The sequence below is a fragment of the Rattus rattus genome, chromosome 2 (genome assembly GCF_011064425.1).
Source record: "Rattus rattus isolate New Zealand chromosome 2, Rrattus_CSIRO_v1, whole genome shotgun sequence".
Classification (NCBI taxonomy): Eukaryota; Metazoa; Chordata; class Mammalia; order Rodentia; family Muridae; genus Rattus; species Rattus rattus.
The window spans coordinates 10,476,768-10,504,214 of NC_046155.1; the positions used below are offsets into that span (position 1 = coordinate 10,476,768).

The window sequence follows — 27,447 nt, forward strand, 5'->3', positions numbered from 1 at the left end:
ATGGGAAACCGGGAAAGGGAATAACATTGGAAATATAATTTAAAAAAAGTCCAATTAGACATTACACTAAACCATAAAACTCTGTAACAATGAAGAAAGTAACCTAGAAGCATCACATTTCAGAAAAGAGAAAGTCTTTGGAAACCATACATGAGATGAAGCATGAATATGCAAAATAAAGAAACATTAGCTCAGTAAAGAGAAGAAACATTAAAAAAAAACAATTAAAAAAAAAACGGAAAAAAATAAAAAGAGATAGAGGCAGGTGAATCAGGAGTTCAAGCCCTTCTTCAGCTTGAGAGTTTGAGGCCAGACTAAGAAACATGAGGTCTTGATTTATTGTCCTCTAAAATTACCTTTACTTCAACAAAACAAACAACAGGAGAACAGGAGAAGCTGGAGATGTTGGAGTGTTCACAGTACCCAGCCTTACCTCCCACATCCTCTGCAGGTTCATGTAGCCCATGAGCCAGTGATTTGGCCAGTACGGTCAGATCTCCCTCTTGCTAAATGATCCTTGTCTTTGCCTGTTCTTTGGATATGGCCGAATCTGTCAATTCTGCTCATACAATTGTTTGTAACACTTTGCTGGGAAATACATAGTGTCCCGGGTATTTAATGGAGTTGCTCTCATCCTGCTCTCACCCTTGAGAGGTCCCTTCCTATTTGCCCTGTGAAGTTTGCATCTCTACCATTGCCCGACTCAGACAGCTCTTTTCCTTGGGTTTGAGTGGCTTGTTTGTTCCAGCTCCAGCAGGCTGTCTGGTGTCCATTTGGGGTCCCACTCACACACACCCAGAAGTGCTGGGGACACACACCAGGGTTAGGCAGCCCATACTTTTTGTGCTTCTCCTCATGTTCCATGGGTAAGGGGAATTACCTTTCAGGATTAGAGTTGGGGGAGGGAAATTAGAGGCTGAACCCACAGTTGGCCTATTAGTTTAGAATTGGCTTCCAACAATAAGCATTCAACAGAAGCAACTGAACACAAGACGCAACATTGTACACAGTTCCTTAAAAAGTTAAAAGATACCAAGAGTCAAAGGGAAAAACCGTTATGAATTGAAAAAGCACAATCAATAACAAACCAAAGGGAAGCCTATGAGTGAAGAGGTGCAAAAAATGGATGTTCATCTTGGCCTAGAGGCAATGCCAAGGTCAAGGTCACAGGTGTTTCATGGTGAAACAAAGATACTGTTGTAGCAGGGCTTCCTTGTCATTGAAATGAGCATTCTATCAGCGATTCTGTCAACTATTTCTGGGCATGATCAGCCACATCGTGGTATAACTGTTCAGGGGGAACATCACTGGGCAGGGTGGGCTGGACTGGGCTGTTGGTGGCACTGTTTGGGCTGGTGGTGCTGACAGGTCCAGTGGTTGCGTTGACTGTGTTGCCACCAAACATGGTTGGGAACACTGTCATGTTCTGAAAGACAAAAAACAGGAAGCCAATCAGTGTCCTCTGTAGTGAAATTTTAAAAAAGGATGCAACTTCTTTCTCTTCCTCTTCCCATGCCTTTGGAGACCCTCTCTCATGAATGCTGGGCTTGGTCACATGACTTTCTTTGGCTAAGGAGACAATGTTAGAATGGGGATACAAGCAGCAACCTGTGTTTTGCCTACTGTATTTTCTCATTGGAACAGAACACAGTCTGCCTGACCTGATAAATAATAGATGAGTAGCCCAGTTTTTTTTTTTTCTGTCCACAGCCAGTTTGCCAACTACCAGACACGTGTGCATCTGTCCCACCCAATCCAAGCCCACCCAGTCACTGGGTATCTTAGCAAAGAGCTACAAACCTGGGAATCCCAGCAGATCAGAGCTGACTGCAAGACCTAGAGGATCATGAGCTAAATGCCTGTTGTGTGAGCCATTATATCTTAGGGGTGTATTTTTGAAGTTACCTATGGATAATTGGCATTCAAAGTAAATTTTAGGCCTAACAACAAATGTTAGAAAGGATTGTGTTTAATCAACCTGTGCTAAGTAAGACTGTGTGTTTATGTGTGTGTGCACAGTGCATGGGGATATGTGCGAATGTGTGTGCACACGTGTATGAAGGACAGAGATGTCACTGTGTGTCTTCCTTACCCGCTCTCCACTTTAATTTTCGAGACAAGTTCTCTCACTGAACCAGGAGCTCACTGATTGGCTAGATTGACTGGCCAATGAGCTCCATCTACCCATCTTGGCCCCGCCTTCCCTGATCCTCAGTTCTGGAGTTATAGACGTATGCTGCAGAACCTGCCTTTTGATGTGATCTGAACTCAGGTCCCTGCACTTGTACAGTCATGCCTTCAGCCTTTAGTGAGGCCCTTGGCTATACCCAAAAGCTTCTGAAAGGCTGTTCTTATGGGTTTGGTTCTAGAGAAGTCAGATTTCAAAATAGGTGACGGTAGGTCTAGAGGGAGGTCTAACCAGAACACAACTAAAGATGAGGCTTTTGTCAAGTTGCAACATCCATACTCTGGTACATAAAACATCCCAATTGATTTTTGAGGAACTTGTATTAGCCAAAGGACCACTAAATATGAGCCGATGTTGCTTAAAGTACAAAAATGCTTAGAGAATTGCACACCTTTCTTAAGGTGGAAAAGGTGGACTCTTTCTTTTGAGAAAGCAAAAATGTTACTGAGAGAGCCAAGAAACTAGAGATCAAGACCCCAGAGAACAGTGGACTAGGGAGACACATCCAGGGAGCAGTAGAAAGCAATGGCAGATCCTTCCTCAAAGCTGAACTGATTCTTATCCAAGGAGTGCACTCTGCCATCCTGTGGGTAATATTGTCCCATAGGATTTCATTAAAAATATTTGTTCTGTGAGTAGGGATGTTTTGCCTGCATGAATGATTGCATACCATGTATGTGCTTCATGTTTGCAGAGGGCAGAAGAGGGCATCAGATCCCCTGGAACAGGAATTATTTACAGCTGTGAGCTGCCAAGTGGGTGCTAGGAATTGAACCTGGGTCTTTTAGAAGAGCAGCCAGTGCTCTTAACCACCCAGTTGTATCTCCAGACATAGGATTTTAGAATTTGTCCTGAGCCTCTTTCTCTATTGAATGGGAGAATGGATTTGAGTTATCTGGTTCTTGTCTCACTAGACTCTGTCGGATATATTAATGGAATTATAAAAATTATTATTGTAATTGTTTTTGAGATAGAGTCTCATGTTGTCCAGGTTGGCCTCAAACTTGCTAAGTAGCCAAGGATGACCTTGAGTTTCCAATTCTCCTGCCTCTACCTCCCAAGTTCTGGGATTATAAGTATGTACCACCATGCCTGGTTTAAGCAGCACTGGAGATCAAACCTAGTGTTTCCTGTATGCCAACCAAGTTTCCAGCCTACATTCTCAGCCCCAAAGATGCTTTTAGCTTCTAGCTTGCAGTGTTGAGCAGACCCATAATCCAAAACTGGATCCTGGTCTTCAAGTATGGTGACGGAATTGGATGAATGCTTGGGAATCCTGGGTTGGAGATTAACATGGTTTGATTCTTTTGGAAGTGTTAGTAACTCAATTGGAAATCCTCCTATTCATTCCTCTTAGGTAACGTTGTAGCTTTTCTCCTCATAACTGGAACTAGTCCTCTGCTCACAGGTACTAAGTTTAGCCATGTGAATGACTTTGGCTAAAGGACATCAGCAAATAGGGCACAAGCAAGGGCTAGAGTGCTTGCCTGTGAGAGATTACATGTTTTTCTGGGTACTCAGATGCCTTGTGAGGAAACTCAAGCTGGCATACTGGAGGATGATATCTCACAGGAGCAAAAATGAACCATCCTACTAAGAGACCTGAGTACCAGCTTTTCTTCAAGCCCATCTGGCAGCTGGCTGCACAGAGAGTGATTCCATCAAAGAATGATGACATCAGTTGAAGAGGAAGTCATGTATCACAGTCCGAATGGATGATATTCAGAACCAAGAACCATGTAAATCAGTGATTCTCAATCTTTCCATTGCTATGGCCCTTTTAATATAGTTCCTCATGTTGTAGTGATCCCAAGCATAAAATTATTTTTGTTGCTACTTTATAACTGTAATTTTGCTACTGTTATGAATGCATATCATAATGTAAATATCTCATGTGTGGGATATCTAAACTGTTGAAGCAAATGCTTGCTGTTTTAAGGTACTTGGCTTGGAGGTAGTTTGTTATTCAGCAAAACTTATCTGATACACTCTCTCAGTCCTCACTTCTCTCAAGATCTAGCCACTCCTTGTTAAACCTTCCCAGAGCAGGCTCTCATTCCTGGAATAAAGCCCAATACTCACCTCAAAATGGGGCCAGCAAACAGCCTGGCATCCAAAATGTGAGACCACACAGGTGAGGATGAATTCCAGGAGGGCGAAGGGAAGGAGAACAGCAGAGGTTGCCTTCATAGAACAGAGAGGAAATGGAGGCATTTCAGTCTTCAGGGTTGACTGAATGACAGTTCACCCCTGTAGCTGTTCTAAAGCGACTGCCATATACCTCATCTGGAAGACTAGAGACAGCCTCTGTGTGTGGTGTATTGGTGCTGATGTTGTTGGTACCTTTACATACCTTGGCCATATACATTCAGTATACCCCAACTTCTACCTATCAGCCTCCGATTTCTTTATTGTGGACTTTTATGGCTTCCAGAGCCCACTTTGCTGTTTGTGCCACAAAGCCCAAAGCTCAAACGATCCTCTGGAGATCAGTCTTCCATTGATGACTGGCAGGGTTGGTGTGTAAGTACTCCAGATTCCTTGCCCTGAGATCTTATTTACTTCCTCTCTCTTCAAGAGCTACTTGTTTTAATGCTTGCTGCTGAGATAATCCCTAACTGTGATGGACCCCAACAAGTGCTCTGACTGAGAACCTACTTGAGGGGCCAGGGGTCCTTACTGTGAGTTGAGGGATGTAACGGGGAGGTCAGGACCATCAACTCTGCCTGGCTCCGGGCTGTCTTAGGTTGCATGATCCCTGTGGTCTTGTCTGAATCAGAGCTTTGAGGGCAGGACTGAGTTCAGTGTGCATTGAGCTGTGACCCTGTCCACAGTGCATTGTGGAGGCAGGGTCTACAAGTACTTCCTCTCCAATTTTCCTCTTCAGCAGAGGATGGAACCCCAGGGTTTAGCATCAGGGCTACTGGAACCATAAGTGTTTGTTCTACGTCACACTAGTATACTCTTTGATGACAGAGGTGCCTATTGTCAAACAGCCCCTTTTCAGACTAACAGACAAGGTCAATCTTAATTCCTCATAACCACAGTCTGCCTCTTCATCAGTTCATTCTGTTTGCCTAGGGCTGGACTCCAGAGGTCAAAAACCTTGTCTGGTTTTCTGCCATGTCTTATCAAGGTCAAGTTCTGTTAGCTGGATTAGGCTTCTGGGGCCTACAGGGATGCTGTCCCTTTGAAGACTTTCCTCACCTCTGTAGATGGACCCCTGCTCTGCCAGGTTTCCTTGGTCTACTTGATTAGTCGTGAAGGAGGACCAGGTTGCCGTTCAAGACAACTAGCCGTATCTCTATCCTCAGACCATTTCCCTCTTAGTTTCAGAGTCCTCACTGTGGTATAGTGGTTGTTTTTAGCAGTTGCAGGGATTTGGTGGAAGTTATGTAATGTATGGATCATATGAGGATGGAATTCTGTTGCAATTCCTTTTTGCTCAAGAAGCCACCATGTCAGCTCTCCTGGTCCTGAAGAAGCATTGGGACCAGTCCGTTGTAATGCTTACCATCAGAAAACTAATACCGGGGGTGGGAAAACACAAATCTATGATGATAACGAGGATTCCCGTCAAGGAGAAGATGGAACTGACGACATTCATGCCAATGCTGCTGTTCACCTGAAGGGACATACAGGGAGGGGAATGGTGAGCAAAGGTCAACGTCAGTTCAGCATTTGGGAAGACTCAGGAAGCAAAAGAGGAGCAGGGTGGAAGGGAGAGGGTCAGGCTGGTTGGAGAGAAGCCTGTTTATCCGAGAAGCAGTGAGATGATTGTTGTGCCAACTCCCTTAGGGTAGGAGCCACACATTGGGAGAATATTGACGTCTGGCTAAGCAGCCAAGGGAGGCTGATGTGGAGGGAGGCCTGGTACGGTGGCTGGACTGCTCTGCAGAAGAAAGAAGCAAGGATGCCAAGCTCATTCTGAGAAGAGACAGTAAGAGAGACAGGGACTCAGCGTGAGGGCGTCTGGAGCTTGGGTGGACAAGTTTGGCTGGGGAAGAGTCTCAAATGTGAAAGCTTCCCTTTTGCTACCAGGAGGTGTAATGAACTATGGCCTGGTGTAGGAATTATGGCCTGCCTCCACTCATGCTGCCTCCTTAGTGGGGTTTCAGGGAAGAAAATAAAGGAATGTCTCATTTGGGCCGAGTCTGGGACAGCTGCCAGACACAGAAATTGAAGGAGAGATTTCCATTAGAAGTCAGACACCCAAGCTGGGCAGGTCATGCATTTAATCTGAGCACTGGGAAGGCAGAGGGAGGCAGATCTCTGAGCCAGCCTGGTCTACAGAGTGAGTTCCAGGGCAACCAGGACTGCGTAGAAAAACCTTGTCTCAAAAAAAAAAAAAAAAAAAAAAAGTCAGACATCTGAGGAAGATGGAGTCAGGAGAGAGCTCCCTCAGGGCACTGGGTTTTCTGAGGTGTGGGCAGTGTTTGGTGAGTCTTGTTGGGACATATGAGCTTAGTTGGGGAGTTGAGGGGGTGCTCCTTTTGTAAGGCAGACCTGGGTAGCAGAAATTTGCCTTGCAGACCAGGGATTAGGAATTGGGAAATGCTTTAGTGAATAGCTTGTCCTTAATTTACCACTTTCCTTAAGAGACAGAAGCCATGTAGAAGTAGGGGAAGGAGGACCTGGGACCTGCTCTGTGTTTATACTGAGACTTCTTAGGTTTCAGCACAAACCTTACTGTTTGAAATACACTCTCATCTCCATCTAGCCTAGACTTGGCTTCAATGCAGAACATCCCCAGGTTATTGCACAATACATTTTCATGACTTTTCCAAATTGCTAAGAGCTTCTTGCTCATTTGTTTTGTTTCGAGACATTCATTATGTAGCAATAGCAAATGCAATAGGTCACACTGTAGCTTTGGAACTAGAGAATTCTGGGCTCAAATCCCAGCTCTATCACATACTCACTGTGTGATTTGAAGCAAGGCCTGACCTTTCTCTTGTTACCTGGCAAAGTTTCCTCCATCTCATGTCTCAGTTGGAGTCAACTTTAACCTGAAACTGATTCCCACCACCAAGAGTCCTCTGGGAAGGGCACACTCAATGGGTAAAAATGCCCAGCAAACTTAATGTTTCGGTTTCTGTTAAACTGCTTGCTTGTTCTACTTCCCCTGCAATTGCCAACCAGGATGTAGTTTTCTGTGTCCTTTGTCTTTAAAAGCTCCCTGTAAAATGCACTGGAGGCTGCTCTGTGAGAAGTGTTTTTCTTTCCAGGCAGTTGCCTGATGACTGAATGCAGACTCTCAACTTGTACTTTGGCTGTGCTGAGTGGTTTTTGGGTCTCTACCTGGCAACATATGAAGGCCCCAGTGAGATCCTTATAAGACCCTCCTCACCAGTCTGACCAACCCCAGGTCTTAACACAGATTGTGGACCACAGCAGCCAATGAATGAGCAGTCTGAGATATTCTAGGGCTTCAGGAGAGATCTGCAGTGGTCTAGACCCCTCTGATACCCCTAAATTTCCTTCAATAAGAGTCATCTAGCCTGCCATTTCAGGAGGTAACTCTTGTTAAGGGGCCTTCTGGTTAGGACAGAAAGAAAGGCTGAATCTGACTGCTGATCCAATTATCTAGAGTCTGTGTGAGATGTCACTGGATTCCTCCGGTCTGTTCAGCTACATGAATGTGTGGTGGACATCCCTGGTTGTCTTTACTATGTGTTTCTCTGCATGTCTATGTGTTTCTGTCACTTCTGTTTTCCTGTGTGAGTGGCTTTATCTAGTGTGAGATGCTCCCTGCTTTAAGACTTCAACCCTTTTTGTTAGGGACCCAAATCTTTTTGACTTTGCCAGGTTGCTCAGTAAAACCCCCAAACCTCTAAACCTCTAAACCTCCATGTCTGCCCCACATCTGGAGTTCTCTATTGTTTTGACTCTAGTCCATGTATGGAGGTGGGGAAGAAGGCCTCTCATCCAGAGGCCCCTGCCATCCAAGAGGTATGCACACAGGGAGGGAGAAATAGTTTCCCAAGCTGTCAACTCCTTCTGCTACCTCCCATACCTGCTCTAAGCAGCCTCACAGAAGGGAAAAATTTGCCCTGCCCTGAACCTTGGGGGAAAAGAGAAAGTGAAACTTTCTCCTCTTTCATGATTTATGTTTCCTTTCAATCAGTGAGCCACATAATTAGAAAACTTGAAACCCAGGATTCTCTGAAAAAGACAGAAAAACTGCCTCTGGGATAGATGGGAGGATTGCTGCCAGACAATGCAACCCAGACAGAACAGATTCTCCCTGCTGTCCAACACTGACCAAAGAGACTTTAATTAAATTTCACTAGACCCTTTAAAGAAAGTTTAAAGGCGGCTGCTAAAAAGGATTGTCTTTATCATCTAGTTGTTCTCAGCTAGTATAAAAAATTTTATAAAAGTCAGAAAAATGTAAAGGTATAAGTAGGTCTCAGTTGCTAGAGGTAGATCAAGTAATGGTTAACAACAGAGAGCCAAATGAGAGATAGGACCTTTTGTATAAACTGAAACCCACTGTTCTCTTCTCTGATGGAGAGACAGACTTGCAGATACCCAGCAAAATTTTGGTGTCTTGCCCTTTGTCAGAAGAATATCTTCTAGCTAAAAGTCCTCTCCTCAATCAGAAGATAGAATTAGGCTTTCTCTCCGATTTACAACAAAAATTCCCAGGGATATGGGCAGAAACCAACCTCCCAGGACTGGCCCAACACCAAGTTTCTATAATTCTTTCATCAACCAGTTCAACTTCCTGTCAAGATTAAACAATGACCCTTAAACAAAAGGGACATTCCAGTCCATATCACCTGACTTAGAGAGACAGGCATCCTGGTACCCTGCCAATCACCCTGGCAGATAACTCTCCTGCCTGTGAAGAAACTTGGGGCCTCTGATTATAGATTTGTTCAAAATCTAAGGAGAGTCAGTCACAGGCAGGTCAAGACCATACACAGTCATGAGACTGATTTTTCTAGGGAAACAGATGTTCACTGTCTTGGACCTCAGTGATGCATTCTTTAGCCTCCCATGGGTAGAGGTGAGTCAATCATCTTTGCTTTTCAACTGAAAGACCCAGGTGGAAGTTACAGTGGGTATCTTACTTAGATCAGGTTGTTTTAGGTTTTAAAAATTCTTCAACCTTGTTTGATGAAATCATCTCATCTGATCTCCTGTCTTTCTGACAGAAGCTTCCTGGGACCATATTTTTACAATATGTAGATGACCTCCTCCTAAAGTATATTGTAAAAAGGCCACTGAGGGACTGCTGCAAGAGTAGCAGACATTAGGCTATGAAGTGTTGTCTAAGAAAGCTTAAATTTTGTACATTAGAGGCTACTTATCTTGGCTATTATCCAAGGAGAGGCAAAGGAACCTGTCTCAGAGTAGAACTGCTGTCATACCTCATATTCCAGCTCCAAAGACTAAGGGACAGGTTTGAGTGTTCCTAGGTATGCCTACAAATTTCTGCCTTTGCATACCAGGGTTTTCAGAAATTGCAAGGTCTCTAAACACTAGCACCAAGTGGGGTACTGAGCCCCTAATCTGGGCTAAGTCTGAATAACAGGCATTTGAAGTTTTAAATACAGCCCAGACTTTGGCTCTAGCCCTAGCACTTTCAAATGTCTCTAAACCTTTTCATCTGTTGGTCCGTGAAACAAAAAGCATTTCAAAAGGGGTTTTAACCCAAACTTAGTGGCCATGAAAATCCCTTGTGACATACCTGTTCAAATGATTGAACTCTGCAGCCTTAGGATGAATCATCTGCCTAAGAGCTATGGCGGTGACTGCTAATCTAAATAAAAAAATGCTAACTCTGTTCAGGTACCTCACAGCACTCCACATAGTTGAGGCTCTTTTCCAAGGAACACCAGAAATCTGGCTGTCTGATGCTTATGTGAAACCAGTACCAGGTTCTACTACTGGATCACCCTTGAGTCTGGTTTGGGAAACCCATTGCCACCAATCCTGCTACTTTCTTTCCTGCTGATGACCCATAGGCATTCATCCATGACTATCTTGAGGTGACGTCCTCCTGAAAGATCCTAATGCAGTACTCTACAAGGATAGGGGAAGCTTAATTATAGATGAAACCAGGTGCATGGGGGTTTCAGTAGTTACTTTTACTAGAACTATTTTGGCCCAAGCTAGATAACTCAGCCAAGATACTAGAACTGACTGATATGATCTAGGTTCTCAGATGGGGAAAAGGAAAGTCCATCACTATATACAGAGGTAGTCACTATGCTTTCACTACCACACATGTCCACATAAGATCTATAGAGAAAGAGAACTTTTTGCCACCAAGAAAAGGACATTAAAAACAAAGAAAACAGATATAGGCCCTCCTAGAGGCTATGTGGCTTAGTTGCTATCCTTCACTCCCAAGGACATTAATAAAATGGCTCCACTGAGGCAAGAGGCAATGGGGCCACTGACCTGGCTTCTAGACAAATGGCCCTAAGACTAGTGGATTCTATTAATATTCTGGTGATTTTGGATGATATACCTTGACTCAGTTTTGTCTGAGACTCCATGGTACAAACAAGAGGAAATAGAGGATGAAAATAATAAAAAAAGAACATTTTAAACATATAAATTAGTGGAGGACACAGAGAAAAGATTACTCTACCTAAAACAACTGTCAGGATTCTGGTAACTGATCTTCACCTTCATCTGAGGTCCAAAAACTTTCTGAGTTGCTCAGACCAAGTTACCTCCTTCGTTTGCTTTGCTTTGGACTAACTGTGCTGAATATAGAAAGGGATTTACTTTCTGTGAGTTTATGTTTAGAAGAACTCCCCCACTCCTTCCTTAGTTTAGAGACCAACAGTTGCCAGAACTCTTTTAACTATTCCTTTCTCAAGTCACTACAAGACCTCTAGGCTTCCATAAAGGTCCTTAATTGGACTATCAAAGAGACCCAGCTAACTAGGGTTGAAACCCAACCCTAGTTTCCCCCAGTTTAAGCCAAGTGATACTATCTGGCCAAGCAGATAGCCAGAGGGTCTGAAAACAACTTGGAAAAGACCCTATATAGTGATTCTCTCCATTTTTATGGCTGATGAAGGTAGCTGGCATTCTGCCATAGATCCACCACATCCAGATCAAGAAAGCAATAGTCACTGATGATGATGCCAAATGGACTATCTTCAGACTGTGGGCAGAATTAAAATAAGGTTTCATTGGTGTTGGTATTCTGTCTAGGCTCCACCCCCACAGCTACCTGGAAACAGTCAGGTATGTTCTGCCCCACAGTTGCCTGACAACAGCCAGCTGTGCCTGACACTATACAAGGGGCTGCTTGCCCTCTCCTCATTTTCTTTGTCTTTTGCTTCTTTGCTCTCTTCCTCTCTGTCCCTGTCCCTTCTCTCCCTATCCTCCTTTCCCTCCACATGCTCATGACCGTCCTCTCCTCTCCTCTCCTCTTCTTCTCTCATTAAACCTCTCCACATGGAACCATGTTGACTTGGTGTGCTTTGTCTGGATGTGAACTGAGATTTAAGCCCCAACATTGGTCCTAACATTTAAACAACAATTGGCCCTGGCCCCTTGCTTTATGTTCTTTTGAGTCTTGTGCTGGGTATAAGCAGAAGGCTATGGTTCAACTCCCACTGCTTTTAGACCAGGACCTGGGAACTAAGGAGGAAGATAGATACAGGGGAGGTAATAGAGTGACTACAGATTAGAAACCTATATTCCTTCTTGACCATTGCTCACTGATACCCACTTTAAGTGCCTGATTGTATTGGAAAAAGAAAAGATGTGGAGGTTTATCTTTTGAGAGGAATACAATATTTACAATTCTATGTAAACCCTGTGGCTGGGCTCCCTAGTTGCCAAGAACAAAGAAGTTTCCATTGAAAAAGTTGTAAAACAGATTGGGTTAACAGTGGGGCCCTGCACTTTAAATTGCATGGCCAATTGTGTAAAACAAAGGATTAATTTAGTCAAATTAATGGTCTGTAGAGGCAAGTACACCTCTTTAGAGTAGGATGAGTCTACAGTTTAACTCATTCACTAAGATGAATGAGGAACATGACAGGACGAACCATCTTGTCTCAGCTGGAGGCATCTGTGGTTTAGCTTGAAACTGGCTCCCCACTCACGCTCTGTTTTCTACCCCTGCGGGAAAAATTCTATGGGAAAACACGCAATCCTGTTCTAGACACTCAGGGTCAAATGCCCAACTAACTGCATGTTTTGGCTTCTGTTAAACTGCTTGCTTGCTCTGCTTCCCCTTGCAACTGCCAACAAGGATGTAGTTTTTGGTGCTCTTTGTCTTTAAAAGCTCCTTGTAAAATGTACTGGAGGCTGCTCTGTGAGAAGTATTTTTTTTTCTTCTTCCAGGCAGTCACCTTCTAGCTTAAAGCAGACTCTCAACTTGGACTTTAGTTGTGCTGATGGTCTTTAGATCTCTACCTTAAAATACTCTGCCTCAGTTTCTCCTCTACAACATGAGAGAATAAAACATCATAGAGTTGTGAGGATCAGGTGAAATACAGTGTGTAAATGCTCTGAACCTAGTGTCAGACCACAGGGTTACTGTGACATTCTTGTCCAAGTGTGGGAAGGAGCACAATCTTAAGACTCAAAGGTTATCAAAGGAATGGCATGATGACTTACCACGCAACTGTTGGTATCCTTTTCAGCCAAGACTGACAAAGATCCAGAGATGATAAACTACACAGACATAGGGAACAATTGAATTAAATTTCAAACATCTTGTTTCTCAGACATATAAATCTGTGTGCTTCCTCTTAACATTATCACTATCCCATGCCATGTAGGATGCCCTAAGCCAGTGGCTTTCAACTTTCATAATGCTGTGACCCTTTAATACACTTCCTCATTTTGTGGTGACCATCCCCCAATCATAAATTATTTCATTGGTATTTCATAACTGTAACTTTGCTACTGTTATGAACCATGATGTAAATATCTATAAAGTTCAAGGTGTATTATATGTAGACTGTGTGACCTGGTGCATTTTTTGATGATCTTAGGTGACCTCCCATGAACAGGCCATTCACCTTTAAAGGGGTCATGACCCACAGGTTGAGAACCACTGCGATAAGTCATTTATTATCACCACTATCTGACTAGGTCTCTGCAAATGCATGGTGGACCATACCATTGTCCAAACTAACTGCTGACACTGTACTGTTTATGACTATGATGTTTTCCTGGTAAGTTAGGGGGAGGGTAGTATGGTGGTCATAGTACTGAGGTTAGGAGAGAGAGCATCAGGGCTCCTGTTTCATATATGCTACTAATTCATCTTGCTGTGTTACTAGACCAGCCAGAGAGTCCTATCAAGGTCCCTGTTTTCACACAGTTGATCTCTCTGAGTTACTGTTGAATCTGTTTTATCTCATCTCATTGTAGTAATAATAGTTGCTGTATACTTTATTTTATACTACTGAGGATCAAACTCAGATCCTTGTACATGCTGGGTGAATGCCTGACCACTGAGTCATACCCTTAGTCCTGTATTTCTTTCTTGTAAGGATCACCGAGATAAAACACTTCTAAATGGCTAAGTGTAATGCCTTTGTACAGTCAAAAGGGAGCTTTGAACTGGATGATCTGAAACCTTAAAATAGTAAGTTCCCCTAGATCATTGAGTTTGAAGAACTGAAACCTAAAACTTAGCTGAAACCCAAGAAATTAGGACAAGAGAATGAAATAAAGACGTATATAGTATAACAGTGTCTTTTTAGTAGATGATATAAGAGCCGATGCAGAAATTCTAACAGATCTGAAAGTCACTAGAGTTAATAAGAAAGCACTGTTCTTTCCCCAGATAGAAGACCAATGTACAGATGCCAATTGCTTAGCTGCAGTTGGTATGGTAGAGGGAGAAGAAACTCATTAGTGAAGTAGTGTGCACGTTTTGTAAGTAGCTCAGGAGATTCCCAAAAATGGGAATCCTCACTCATGTGGGCTTTCAAGTCACAGCTGCCTGGCTGTGTCAGGAAAATATCCCAAGATCCCAATTAGCCTGCCCCTCAGTAAGCCTGGAAGATTAGCCAACCTTGGTAGGAGGAGCTCCACCTTCACCCAGTTTCTGCCCCTAGACGAGCAGCTTCCCTGGCTTTTCCTGTTGTGAGAAGTACCCCTCACTTTTTCTGGTTACCCAGGCTTGAAGGTTCTGCTTTCTTTCTGCTTTTAATTTTTTCTATAATAATACTTCTCTTAAACTCCTCCTTTATTACCTGTGAATGTCATTCAAGTTTTCAGGTACAGAGTCACTGACCCCGTGGAAGTTTCCCATGAGCCTGAGTGACCTGAACTCTCCCAAGTTAAGCCCCTTAAGAAATAGTTTCTGTCCTTCTGAAAGAACCTTGTTTCTCCTATTCCCCTAACTTTCATATATACATTGCTGTGCTGTTTGCCACCTGCTGGTGAGGTGTCATGATAGGGGAAGGCCTTGATCAAGGCTGTTTACCTGTAAAAGCTAATTTCTTATCACCAAATGGTTGGGCAACTTGCTTAATTAATTAATTCCTGAAAATTTTGCAGTTCTTCATGAATGGGAGGTAGACATTGTATGTAACATGAAACTCTGTGGACTTCAGCTTACATATATTAGGATATTACAATAATGCACATCAAGGGATTACAATTACTCTAGGAGTCCTGTGCTGGAAGAAGAGAAAGGTTGAAGCTTGGTGCTGGTCAAGAAGAACTTACTTCCTAGGAGATTTCACACAGCTTGGGCAGCTTGTCAGCTTACTTTGCAGGACAGACTAGAGCTGAGGCAATGATGGGCCAGCTATGGATAGGACCACACCATGACCATGATTGGGTAGTTATGTGAACGCCTTACCCTCTGCTTAAATCTAACCCCCAAGGAGGATTTGGGGGAGGTGTCTCTGGGCCGCTTTATTTGTTCCTTTTCTCACTCTAGTCACAGTGCTTAAATGATCTTTCTTCTCTTTTTTTCCCTATGACCCATCTCTACAGTAGGCCTATTATGTGTGATTGGTGGAGCCTGGCTTGTGATTGTTGCATAGCCCAGGCTCTGACCCTAAAAGTTCTGGTAAAAATATGGTAATGAATATTTACAGCCAAAAGCTCCTTATAGACACGAGGTGGAGTTGTCAGGGCAGGGGTGTAGTTGAGTTCCTCAGCCCTCAGCAGCACCTGCAGACTTCTGAGCTGGAAGGGTTCTATGTCTGGGACTGGGGTCCAAGGCTCTTCTCATTCTTTCTCCTCCCCAGTTCCCCTTTAATGACTTAGAAAGGAGGCCACACAAGCCTTGTACTCACAGACAGGCCTCCCCAGATCAGGTATCCTGATTTCCCCAGCACAGAAAAACTCCAGTATATGTGAGGGTTGAATGCAGAGAATACATGAAATAGACCAATGAGGATCTGGATGGCCTGTGGGGAAAGCAGAGAGAAATCTTGTGAGAGAGCAAGTGGGGCTATGGGCTGCTGCTGTGTTGCTCTTTGCCACTTGAGGTGGCACTCCAGAGCCATGTGAGGCATGAGTGGGATTGGGATTCACCTAGATCAACATCTGGACTAGACCAGCATCTCTGAGTGGGGTCTGTTCCAGGTGTGTTTTAAAGTCCCACAGCTGACACCAATGGGTGGCCTGAGAAACGAAAAGGGTAAGATTATTCAGAGCGGTTTTCTTTTTGAACTTGGGTCCCCAGATATTTTGAATACTCAGCCACCAGAATTCACATCGCCAGTATTAATTAACAGGGTAAAAGGCATAATAGAGAATTACAAAGCCTGTGCAACATCACCATTGTTTACCTCCCCACAATACAGTGACAGTCTTTCTTGGTGGTTGGGCCCAGCATTTGGATTCCTGATACAGTTTTACAGACTTGTCTAAGAGGTGGCTTTGATAAATTGGGATACAAACATAGAAGTGAGGAGTTGGGGGCATGTGTTAGCCCATCTATAGTTACTATGATGAAATACCAAATGCTGAGTAATTTGGATAAGAAAAAGAGAGTCGATTTAGCTCATAGTTTTGGGACTGTCAGTTCAGGCTAGCTCTGATGAGCGCTCCCCTGGCTTTGTCATTGTGTGGTAAATTGTATCATTGTGGGAGTACCTGCAAGAGGGAGAGATTATATAGTGAGACTGAAAGCTGGAGAGGTTGAGGGAGGTCAGTCTTGCTCCTGTGAGAACTATTAAGAGGTTCCACCAGGACTATACAAGTCTCTTCTGAGTCCAATGATCTAAATATCTCAAGTTAAGCCCTGCCTCTTAAAGGCTTTCTGGCACCTCCCAACATTATCTCCTGGAGACAAAGCTTCTGACATATGAAGCCTTGTAGGGCATAAGCTAGCCATATCCCAACTATAGTGGGGGTTTTGATGAGTCTGTTTCCTTTAACCTTCCCTTGTCCTCTAGAAGGGTTGCAACCTCTCAAAGGAAGCAGGGCCTTTTGCACACTTTCAGCACCAAAGCTGTGTATGTGTCTCATGGTAATTGCCAGAAGGTACAGTTATAATAGCTGCTAGGAAGTAAATATTCAGTCCCACCAGGTCTTTGAGAACTATGTCTTGGTCATCTCTGGTTCACTCTTTCCTCATAGGGTGTGTTCCATGCTGAGCAATGGGGTGCACTGGGAGGAATTTGCTATGATCCAATCATCCTTCTAGCCAGTCATTTTATGAGGAGTTGGCTGGCGTCTAGCAGAGCATAGGACCGATCTTGTTTCTGCCTCAGAAAATAGAAAGGAGTTGAACTTTTCAAGGTTCCAAATGACATTAGAAGTTTCAGAAAAGAGGCAGGAATCTCCTTGGTGGAAGAGGAAACCAGCAACCTCAGAGGCATTAGGATATAGCGGAGCTTACTAGATCTTATGAGAGGCAGTGACTGAAGTTCTAGGAAGCCCAGGCCACTTACCCGGGTCAGTGGTTTTTCTAGTGAAACTGCCACTGATCCTTGTCCTAGATAGGTAGGAAATGGATGGCTGGTCAATTTTATAGCCCCCCAAAACATGTGGAGTGGAGAGCTGAGGAATTCAGGGTGGGATTGACATTTGTGGTGTTATCCTAGCCCTTGCTTTTAGAAGCTGTGACCTCCTTTGCCCTCTGTCACCATCAAACGCATGGACTTACAGAGTTGGAGAGACGACATCATACTTACCCCCAACGTTCTGACCTCTTCGTTTATGAATTTCTTGGGATTAAATTCAGGAAAGGTCATAAAGGACATGTTCCACTGGGGATGGCTTGAGGTCTGTGTTGGCCCAGGGACAGTGTTCAGGGGATTCTGAGGGTCTCCAGGTAGGATCTGGACACTTGTCATTTCTGGTGAGTATTGGATTACTCCTGGTGCAGTCTGCACACTAACCATTCCTGCTGGATACTGTAGTCCAGTGGGTCTAGCCTGCAGGCCTGTTATTCCGGCTGGATTCTGGATCACAACGTGTGGGTTCTGGAAGTTTGCACTCCCTGGGTTACACTGGAGCACTGTTGCTGAGGTTGGGTGCATGGTGGCCTTTTGCAAAGGCTGTTCCTGTCCTCCAGAGACCATAGCATATGTAGGCTGGATGGCACGGACATTACCCGGGACAGTGACAGTGACAGCAGACACATTCTCTTGGTTGCTCATGACGCACAGCTGCTACAAAACACACAAGATACAATTTCCGCTGAAAAACCAACAATCCTTCTTACTCCTTATGGCTGTCATCGTCTTGGCTAAAATGCAAACCTACTATGTAAGATAAGAGTCTTTGTTTCCTGTGGGGGGGGGCGTCCATGTTCTTTCTGAGGATACAATATTCAAATGAGGTGGGACTTCTTGAAAGATCGGGTACCTTAAAATTTATTTAATTTAATTTTTTTTGTGTGTATGGGTGTTTTGCCTTCATTTATGTCTGTGAACCATGTGTGTGTCTAGTGTTTGAGGAGGCTGGGGATCTGATCCCCTGGAACAGGAGTTACACTTGGTTGTGAGCTCCCGTGTGGGTACTGGGAATTGAACCATGTGAATGCTGTGTTGGCTTCTGTTTGTCTATATTTCAACTGCTATTTCTAGAGTCTGAGGATGGCCTGTGCTTCTGTCTTAGGTGTCTGAGTCTGCTGGTGGAGAATAATGTGACTGTGGTCCCGACTTACCTTCTGATAAGGTAGAACTGGAGGATGTCTTATTTTCCTACACTGATGAGGAAGGACGCCTGGGAGGAGGCAGCCAGCCTCGTCAGCACATTGAGGACAGATGCAGAAATATTTCCCATTCAGGTGAGGAAAAGAAACCTCACCCATTAATATTCACTTCTGTACAATGCTTTTGCACCTAAACTGTAGATCCTTGCTGGCAGGATGTCAAATGCTTTGACACAAAATAATGTAAAGTGGGTTCTAGCATGATGCCAGCAGGAAGCTTTCTGGCCTCTCTAGATGGCAAAGTAAACCCATGCCAGTGCTCTGTGGTGCCAGGAGGTGGCAGAGTGGGGGAAATGTCGGTGACTCAGTGCTACTGATCGCTGGATAAGGAAGCCACAGGCAAGGCAGCATCAGGGTCCAGAGGTCAGACAGCTGGTCTGCTTCACAGTTTCTGTTTTTAGGACCTGCAGGTGTAAGGGCACTAGCTCTGTTTCCTGCCTGTGAAATGTGGATATAGACGTGTCCTTCCAATAAACCACCGAGTCAGTCCTTCCTTGAGAGCCTCACTTCCAGCACAGGAAGACATTCTTAGCTCAGCCTTTGTTGAAAAGTAGCAGCCATCTGTCACAGACAGGCTATTCTCTGAATCCCACCCTCCCTCAGACTCTGAACTATTTTATTTCCAATATTAAGTCAACTGGATCTTAAAATGTGGTCTCTAGGTCAGCAATGCAGGTATCGCTTGGTAAAAGTCTCAGTTCACTCTCCAGACCCACTCTGTTTGTCTTCTAAAGTGCCTCCTAGATGACTTGGAAGTCAGCAGTGTCTGAGACCCCAGTAGCCCAGAAACACTCCCTTCCCTGCTTTTACGTGGTGGCTTCGCTTCATTCTCCCCAAGTCCAAACAGCTAAAAACCTAGAACTTCAGAACATACACAGATTTTCCTTCTTTTAAGATCAAGCTGGTTTCTGAGGGCTTTTGCAATTTTCCTTGTCTGTAAGACAAACACCTAGCAGGACTCTGAGTGTAGCTTGGTGGATAGAATGCCTGCCTCGTGTATGAAATCCTGGTTCTATCACCAGCACCAAATGAACTGGGTGTGGTCGCACGTGCTTAGGATCCCAGCACTAGGGAGGGGAAATCAGGAGATTCAGAAGTTCAAGCTCATCCTCTGCTACATAGTGATATTGAGGCCAACCTGGGATCCATGAGGCCCTGTTTTGAAGCTAAACCAAGGAAACAAAACACCTGTCAAGTAGGGGCTGCACAGGGTCATGATATTAGCTCCTCAGGGGACCAAGGTAGGAGGGTTACAAATTCAAGACTTACTTATATTACAGAACAATTTCAAGATGAATTGGGCCACTTTAAAAAATGTCTCAAAATTAAAATGACATAAAACTAAAGGGCCTTGGAAATGCAGTGTGGTGCCAGAGCTTGGTGCACAAGAGGGCCTGGATTCAGTCCTTAGCACCCAATTAAAAAATGAACAAGAGCTTCTTCCTGGTTGCAGCCACCGCGGAGAGCTCGTAGGCAGCACCCCACGAACAAACTTGAGCCTCGGGACCACAGGTAAGACCAACTTTTCTGCTGCAAGGACACCTGCCTGGTGAACTTAAGATCCCTGCCCACACAGGCCCAAAACCCACAGGAACAGCTGAAGACCTGAGATAGGAAAACTACAAAGTCCACCCCTGCCCAAAGCAGAACACTCTGTCCCCATAACAGGCTGAAAGAAAACAGGAAAACAGGTCTACAGCACTCCTGAAACACAGGCTTATGGAAAAACCAGAAGGACAGTCTAGCCACTGTCAGAGGAAATAGCAGAACAAAGTAACACTGGAAAGGGAGATAATCTGAGGACAAAAGCCAACAAGAGAGGAAATAAGCAACACCCCATGAGCAAAAGAGACCAACACAGGAACCCAAGACACAACAGAAACCAAGACTACATGGCATCATTGGAGCCCAATTCCTCCCACCAGGAAAAAGCAAACACGGAATATCCTGTCCAGAAAACACACAAGAAAAGCAAGATCTAGTTTCAAAATCATATTTGATCATGGTGCTGGGAGGACTTCCCAAAAAAGACGAATGAAGAACTCCCTTAGAGAACAAGTAGAAGCCTACAAGAGACGGAATCACAAAAATCCTAAAAGAATTCCAGGAAACATAAATAAACAAGTAGAAGCCCATAGAGAGAGTCACAAAATCCCTGAAAGAATTCCAGGAAAACACAATCAAACAGTTGAAGGAATTAAAATGGAAATAGAAGCAATCAAGAAAGAACACATGGAAACAACCTGAATATAGAAAACCAAAAGAAGAGACAAGGAGCTGTAGATACAAGCTTCACCAACAGAATACAAGAGATGGAAGAGAGAATCTCAGGAGCAGAAGATTCCATAGAAATCATTGACTCAACTGTCAAAGATAATGTAAAGCGGAAAAAGCTACTGGTCCAAAACATACAGGAAATCCAGGACTCAATGAGAAGATCAAACCTAAGGATAATAGGTATAGAAGAGAGTGAAGACTCCCAGCTCAAAGGACCAGTAAATATCTTCAACAAAATCATAGAAGAAAACTTTCCTAACCTAAAGAAAGAGATACCCATAAGCATACTAAGAACTCCAAATAGATTGGACCAGAAAAGAAACACCTCCCATCACATAATAGTCAAAACACCAAACACACAAAATAAAGAAAGAATATTAAAAGCAGTAAGGGAAAAAGGTCAAGTAACATATAAAGGCAGACCTATCAGAATCACACCAGACTTTTCGCCAGAAACTATGAAAGCCAGAAGATCCTGGACAGATGTCATACAGACCCTAAGAGAACACAAATGCCAGCCCAGGTTACTGTATCCTGCAAAACTCTCAATTAACATAGATGGAGAAACCAAGATATTCCATGACAAAACCAAATTTACACAATATCTTTCTACAAATCCAGCACTACAAAGGATAATAAATGGTAAAGCCCAACATAAGGAGGCAAACTATACCCTAGAAGAAGCAAGAAACTAATCATCTTGACAACAAAACAAAGAGAAGAAAAGCACAAAAACATAACCTCACATCCAAATATGAATATAACAGGAAGCAATAATCACTATTCTTTAATATCTCTCAAGATCAATGGTCTCAACTCCCCAATAAAAAGACATAGATTAACAAACTGGATATGCAACAAGGACCCTGCATTCTGCTGCCTACAGGAAACACACCTCAGAGACAAAGACAGACACTCCTCAGAGTGAAAGGCTGGAAAACAACTTTCCAAGCAAATGGTCGGAAGAAGCAAGCTGGAGTAGCCATTCTAATATCAAATAAAATCAATTTTCAACTAAAAGTCATCAAAAAAAGATAAGGAAGGACACTTCATATTCATCAAAGGAAAAATCCACCAAGATGAACTCTCAATCCTAAATATCTATGCCCCAAATACAAGGGCACCTACATAATGAAAAGAAACCTTACTAAAGCTCAAAACACACATTGCACCTCACACAATAATAGTAGGAGATTTCAACACCCTCTCTCATCAATGGACAGATCATGGAAACAGAAATTAAACAGAGACGTAGACAGACTAAGAGAAGTCATGAGCCAAATGGACTTAACAGATATTTATAGAACATTCTATCCTAAAAAGCAAAAGGATATACCTTCTTCTCAGCTCCTCATGGTACTTTCTCCAAAATTGACCATATAATTGGTCAAAAACGGGACCTCAACAGGTACAGAAAGATAGAAATAATCCCATGCGTGCTATCGGACCACCACGGCCTAAAGCTGGTCTTCAATAACAATAAGGGAAGAATGCCCACATATACATGGAAATTGAACAATGCTCTACTCAATGATAACCTGGTCAAGGAAGAAATAAAGAAAGAAATTAAAAACTTTTTAGAATTTAATGAAAATGAAGGTACAACATACCCAAACTTATGGGACACAATGAAAGCTGTGCTAAGAGGAAAACTCATAGTGCTGAGTGCCTGCAGAAAGAAACAGGAAAGAGCATATGTCACCAGCTTGACAGCACACCTAAAAGCTCTAGAAGAAAAAGAAGCAAATACACCCAGGGGGAGTAGAAGGCAGGAAATAATCAAACTCAGAGCTGAAAAAAACCAAGTAGAAACAAAAGGACCATAGAAAGAATCAACAGAACCAAAAGTTGGTTCTTTGAGAAAATCAACAAGATAGATAAACCCTTAGCCAGACTAACAAGAGGACACAGAGAGTGTGTCCAAATTAACAAAATCAGAAATGAAAAGGGAGACATAACTACAGATTCAGAGGAAATTCAAAAAATCATCAGATCTTACTATAAAAACCTATATTCAACAAAACTTGAAAATCTTCAGGAAATGGACAATTTCCTAGACAGATACCAGGTACCGAAGTTAAATCAGGAACAGATAAACCAGTTAAACAACCCCAGAACTCCTAAGGAAATAGAAGCAGTCATTAAAGGTCTCCCAACCAAAAAGAGCCCAGGTCCAGACGGGTTTAGTGCAGAATTCTATCAGACCTTCATAGAAGACCTCATACCAATATTATCCAAACTATTACACAAAATTGAAACAGATGGAGCACTACCGAATTCCTTCTATGAAACCACAATTACTCTTATACCTAAACCACACAAAGACCCAACAAAGAAAGAGAACTTCAGACCAATTTCCCTTATGAATATCAACGCAAAAATACTCAAAAAATTCTGGCAAACCGAATCCAAGAGCACATCAAAACAATCATCCACCATGATCAAGTAGGCTTCATCCCAGGCATGCAGGGATGGTTTAATATACGGAAAACCATCAACATGATCCATTATATAAACAAACTGAAAGAACAAAACCACATGATCATTTCATTAGATGCTGAGAAAGCATTTGACAAAATTCAACACCCCTTCATGATAAAAGTCCTGGAAAGAATAGGAATTCAAGGCCCATACCTAAACATAGTAAAAGCCATATACAGCAAACCAGTTGCTAACATTAAACTAAATGGAGAGAAACTTGAAGCAATCCCACTAAAATCAGGGACTAGACAAGGCTGCCCACTCTCTCCCTACTTATTCAATATAGTTCTTGAAGTTCTAGCCAGAGCAATCAGACAACAAAAGGAGGTCAAGGGGATACAGATCGGAAAAGAAGAAGTCAAAATATCACTATTTGCAGATGATATGATAGTATATTTAAGTGATCCCAAAAGTTCCACCAGAGAACTACTAAAGCTGATAAACAACTTCAGCAAAGTGGCTGGGTATAAAATTAACTCAAATAAATCAGTAGCCTTCCTCTACACAAAAGAGAAACAAGCCGAGAAAGAAATTAGGGAAACGACACCCTTCATAATAGACCCAAATAATATAAAGTACCTCTGTGTGACTTTAACCAAGCAAATAAAAGATCTGTACAATAAGAACTTCAAGACTCTGAAGAAAGAAATTGAAGAAGATCTCAGAAGATGGAAAGATCTCCCATGCTCATGGATTGGCAGGATTAATATAGTAAAAATGGCCATTCTACCAAAAGCGATCTACAGATTCAATGCAATCCCCATCAAAATACCAATCCAATTCTTCAAAGAGTTAGACAGAACAATTTGCAAATTCATCTGGAATAACAAAAAACCCAGGATAGCTAAAACTATCCTCAACAATAAAAGGACTTCAGGGGCAATCACTATCCCTGAACTCAAGCAGTATTACAGAGCAATAGTGATAAAAACTGCATGGTATTGGTATAGAGACAGACAGATAGACCAATGGAACAGAATTGAAGACCCAGAAATGAACCCACACACCTATGGTCACTTGATTTTTGACAAAGGAGCCAAAACCATCAAATGGAAAAAAGATAGCATTTTCAGCAAATGGTGCTGGTTCAACTGGAGGTCAACATGTAGAAGAATGCAGATTGATCCATGCTTATCACCCTGTACAAAGCTTAAGTCCAAGTGGATAAAGGACCTTCACATCAAACCAGATACACTCAAACTAATAGAAGAAAAACTAGGAAAGCATCTGGAACACATGGGCACTGGAAAATATTTCCTGAACAAAACACCAATGGCTTATGCTCTAAGATCAAGAATTGACAAATGGGATCTCATAAAACTGCAAAGCTTCTGTAAGGCAAAGGACACTGTGGTTAGGAGAAAATGGCAACCAACAAATTGGGAAAAGATCTTTACCAATCCTACAACAGATAGAGGCCTTATATCCAAAATATACAAAGAACTCAAGAAGTTAGACCAGGAGGGACAAATAACCCTATTAAAAAATGGGGTTCAGAGCTAAACAGAGAATTCACAGCTGAGGAATGTCGAATGGCTGAGAAACACCTAAAGAAATGTTCAACATCTTTAGTCATAAGGGAAATGCAAATCAAAACAACCCTGAGATTTCACCTCACACCAGTGAGAATGGCTAAGATCAAAAACTCAGGTGACAGCAAATGCTGGCGAGGATGTGGAGAAAGAGGAACACTCCTCCATTGTTGGTGGGATTGCAGACTGGTACAACCATTCTGGAAATCAGTCTGGAGGTTCCTCAGAAAATTGGACATTGAACTGCCTGAGGATCCAGCTATACCTCTCTTGGGCATATACCCAAAAAGATGCCCCAACATATAAAAAGACACTTGCTCCACTATGTTCATCGCAGCCTTATTTATAATAGCCAGAAGCTGGAAAGAACCCAGATGCCCTTCAACAGAGGAATGGATACAGAAAATGTGGTACATCTACACAATGGAATATTACTCAGTTATCAAAAACAATGACTTTATGAAATTTGTAGGCAAATGGTTGGAACTGGAAAATATCATCTTGAGTGAGGTAACCCAATCACAGAAAAACACACATGGTATGCACTCATTGATAAGTGGCTATTAGCTCAAATTACCCTATTAGCTTGAATTACCCTAGATGCCTAGAACAAATGAAACTCAAGATGGATGATCAAAATGTGAATGCTTCACTCCTTCTTTAAAATGGGAACAAGAATACCCTTGGCAGGGAATAGAGAGGCAAAGATTAAAACAGAGACAGAAGGAACACCCATTCAGAGCCTGCCCCACATGTGGCCCATACATATACAGCCATCCAATTAGACAAGATGGAGGAAGCAAAGAAGTGCAGGCCCACAGGAGCCGGATGTAGATCTCTCCTGAGAGACAGCCAGAATACAGCAAATACATAGGCGAATGCCAGCAGCAAACCACTGAACTGAGAACGGGACCCCCGTTGAAGGAATCAGAGAAAGAACTGGAAGAGCTTGCAGGAGCTCGAGACCCCTTATGAACAACAATGTCAAGCAACCAGAGCTTCCAGGGACTAAGCCACTACCTAAAGACTATACATGGACTGACCCTGGACTCTGACCTCATAGGTAGCAATGAATACTCTAGTAAGATCACCAGTGGAAGGGGAAGCCCTTAGTCCTACTAAGACTGAACCCCCAGTGAACGTGATTGTTGGGGGTAGGGCGGCAATGGGGGAGGATGGGGAGGGAACACCCATAAAGAAGGGAAGGGGAGGGATTAGGGGATGTTTGCCCGAAACCGGAAAGGGAATAACACTCAAATTCAAAATGTAAATAAAAAAAAAAAGAAATAAAAAAAAAAAGAACAAGAGAAACACCTGTTGTTGACACCTGACAGCCAAGGAATTCCCCATGATGTCCCCCTCACTGCCATATCCCCTATGTCTCCACTAAGCCTTACAGGGACCATTGCTCTGAGGGGGAATGACACACTGCACGGCTCACAGGAGTGGGCTTGGAACCCAGACTTATTTCCATGTCACCGTGTTTTAACTTCTGTAGAGGAAGTCTGTGCCTGTCAGGTGACAGAAACCATGACTGTTGAGCTGTCAGAACATCCTGTGTCAAGCAGGATGTGCCACTTCTCCTTACACTTTGAGTATTCTTGCCTTCTCCCAAGAACTCTGAGTTTTCCAGGGAGGTGGCTGATCGTGACAACTATGGCAACTGTAGTTTATGTCTCACAGCCCTGCTGATATGAAGCAACACTTCCAGCCATGTACTATCAAGGATCAAAGAGGTTAGCTAACCCGAGCGGTCACACAGGAAATGCTGAAGCTAAGGTTTGTTTCTGAGAGAGTCTCACACAGCCCAGGCTATCCTTGAACTTGTGTCATAGCTAAGGATTCTCCTGCCTCCACCTCTCAGGCGTTGGGTTTTTGATCATGCACCTACCGTGCCTAGTTTATGTGGAGTCGAGTGTGTGTGTGTCAAGCCTAGGGCTCTGTGCTTTCTAGGCAGACATGCTACTAACAGAACTATAGCATGGAACTGAGATCCTGATGGTTTAGATGGAAACTCTGCCTGCCTCTCACTTTCAGAATAAATACTACGCTGAATACTATTCTCTTTTCCATGCCATAGGAAAATGGGTTAGCTCTCTCTTTTCCTTGTTATTCAAGAGCAGTATTGTTACAGACATGGTGATTGACACAGGCAGGTGAGCCCTGGGTTGGGCTCCAGAGGACCTGATAGGAACAAAGGAGGTTGTCCTTCCCCACCAATTCTTGGCGGTGGTCCTAAACAAACCTGGCCACAGTGCATTTACCAGATGGATTTAGGGAGTGGTCATCCAGAAGGACATTCTTCTCCTTATCCCTTTGCCACTGCCATGGGTATTCAGCTTTCTGTCCTGGGTGTCTAACCTTCTGTCCTGGGACTACTCTGCTCAGGCAGATGGAAAAATAGCTCCCAGAACCTGCTCTGACTCTCAACAGACTGCCAGGGGGCTGAGCAGCATTCTCCAAGGTTGGGTTGTTGTGAGCTCCGACCGTGCTTCACTGTACTGTCTATAGGGGAGTCCTCATTCCTGCAGCTCCCAAAAGATCTTTCCAGAGCTTGTCCAGGTCTTGGAGCCCTCTTGATAGGGTCCGAGTTCTGTCAAAACTCTGTGAAGGAATTCCCAGAAATCTTACCTTGAACTGTGGCAAGCCGGTTTCCTTCTTCAGGCCCTGGTGGTTTCTGCAGCTGCTTTAGGAATTTCCCACAAGAGAACAAACATTAGGTTTCTCTTTAAAGTTCCAAAGTCCTCCTCGAAGTTTCACCGAGAGCCAATGAATGTAGTGGCAGGCTCCCACCTTGAATTTATCTACCCCTCAGAGTATTTATGGCCTTGTCTACAGTAGGATTA

The 27,447-nt window shown here is 43.3% G+C and overlaps 1 protein-coding gene across 1 annotated transcript; it reads right to left on the reverse strand.

Annotated features, from left to right (window-relative positions):
* Positions 1–314: 314 nt before the first annotated feature.
* On the reverse strand, positions 315–27,447 carry Ms4a18 (membrane spanning 4-domains A18). Its single transcript, XM_032892745.1, has 7 exons — positions 27,233–27,447; positions 17,287–17,766; positions 15,439–15,552; positions 12,791–12,847; positions 5,703–5,813; positions 4,271–4,372; positions 315–1,426 (listed from the first exon to the last, which is right to left on the reverse strand). The coding sequence occupies exons 2-7, from the start codon at positions 17,752–17,754 to the stop codon at positions 1,253–1,255; spliced, it is 1,026 nt and encodes a 341-aa protein (XP_032748636.1). The 5' UTR covers positions 17,755–17,766; positions 27,233–27,447; the 3' UTR covers positions 315–1,252.

Coding starts and splice junctions, on each gene's coding strand:
- Ms4a18 (XM_032892745.1), bottom strand. CDS start 17,754: ATGAGCAACCAAGAGAATGTGTCTGCTGTCACTGTCACTGTCCCGGGT. Junction 5,814..12,790: donor AGGATACCAACAGTTGCGTG/GTAAGTCATCAT, acceptor ATGTCCCTTCAG/GTGAACAGCAGCATTGGCAT. Junction 4,373..5,702: donor CCGGTATTAGTTTTCTGATG/GTAAGCATTACA, acceptor TGTTCTATGAAG/GCAACCTCTGCTGTTCTCCT.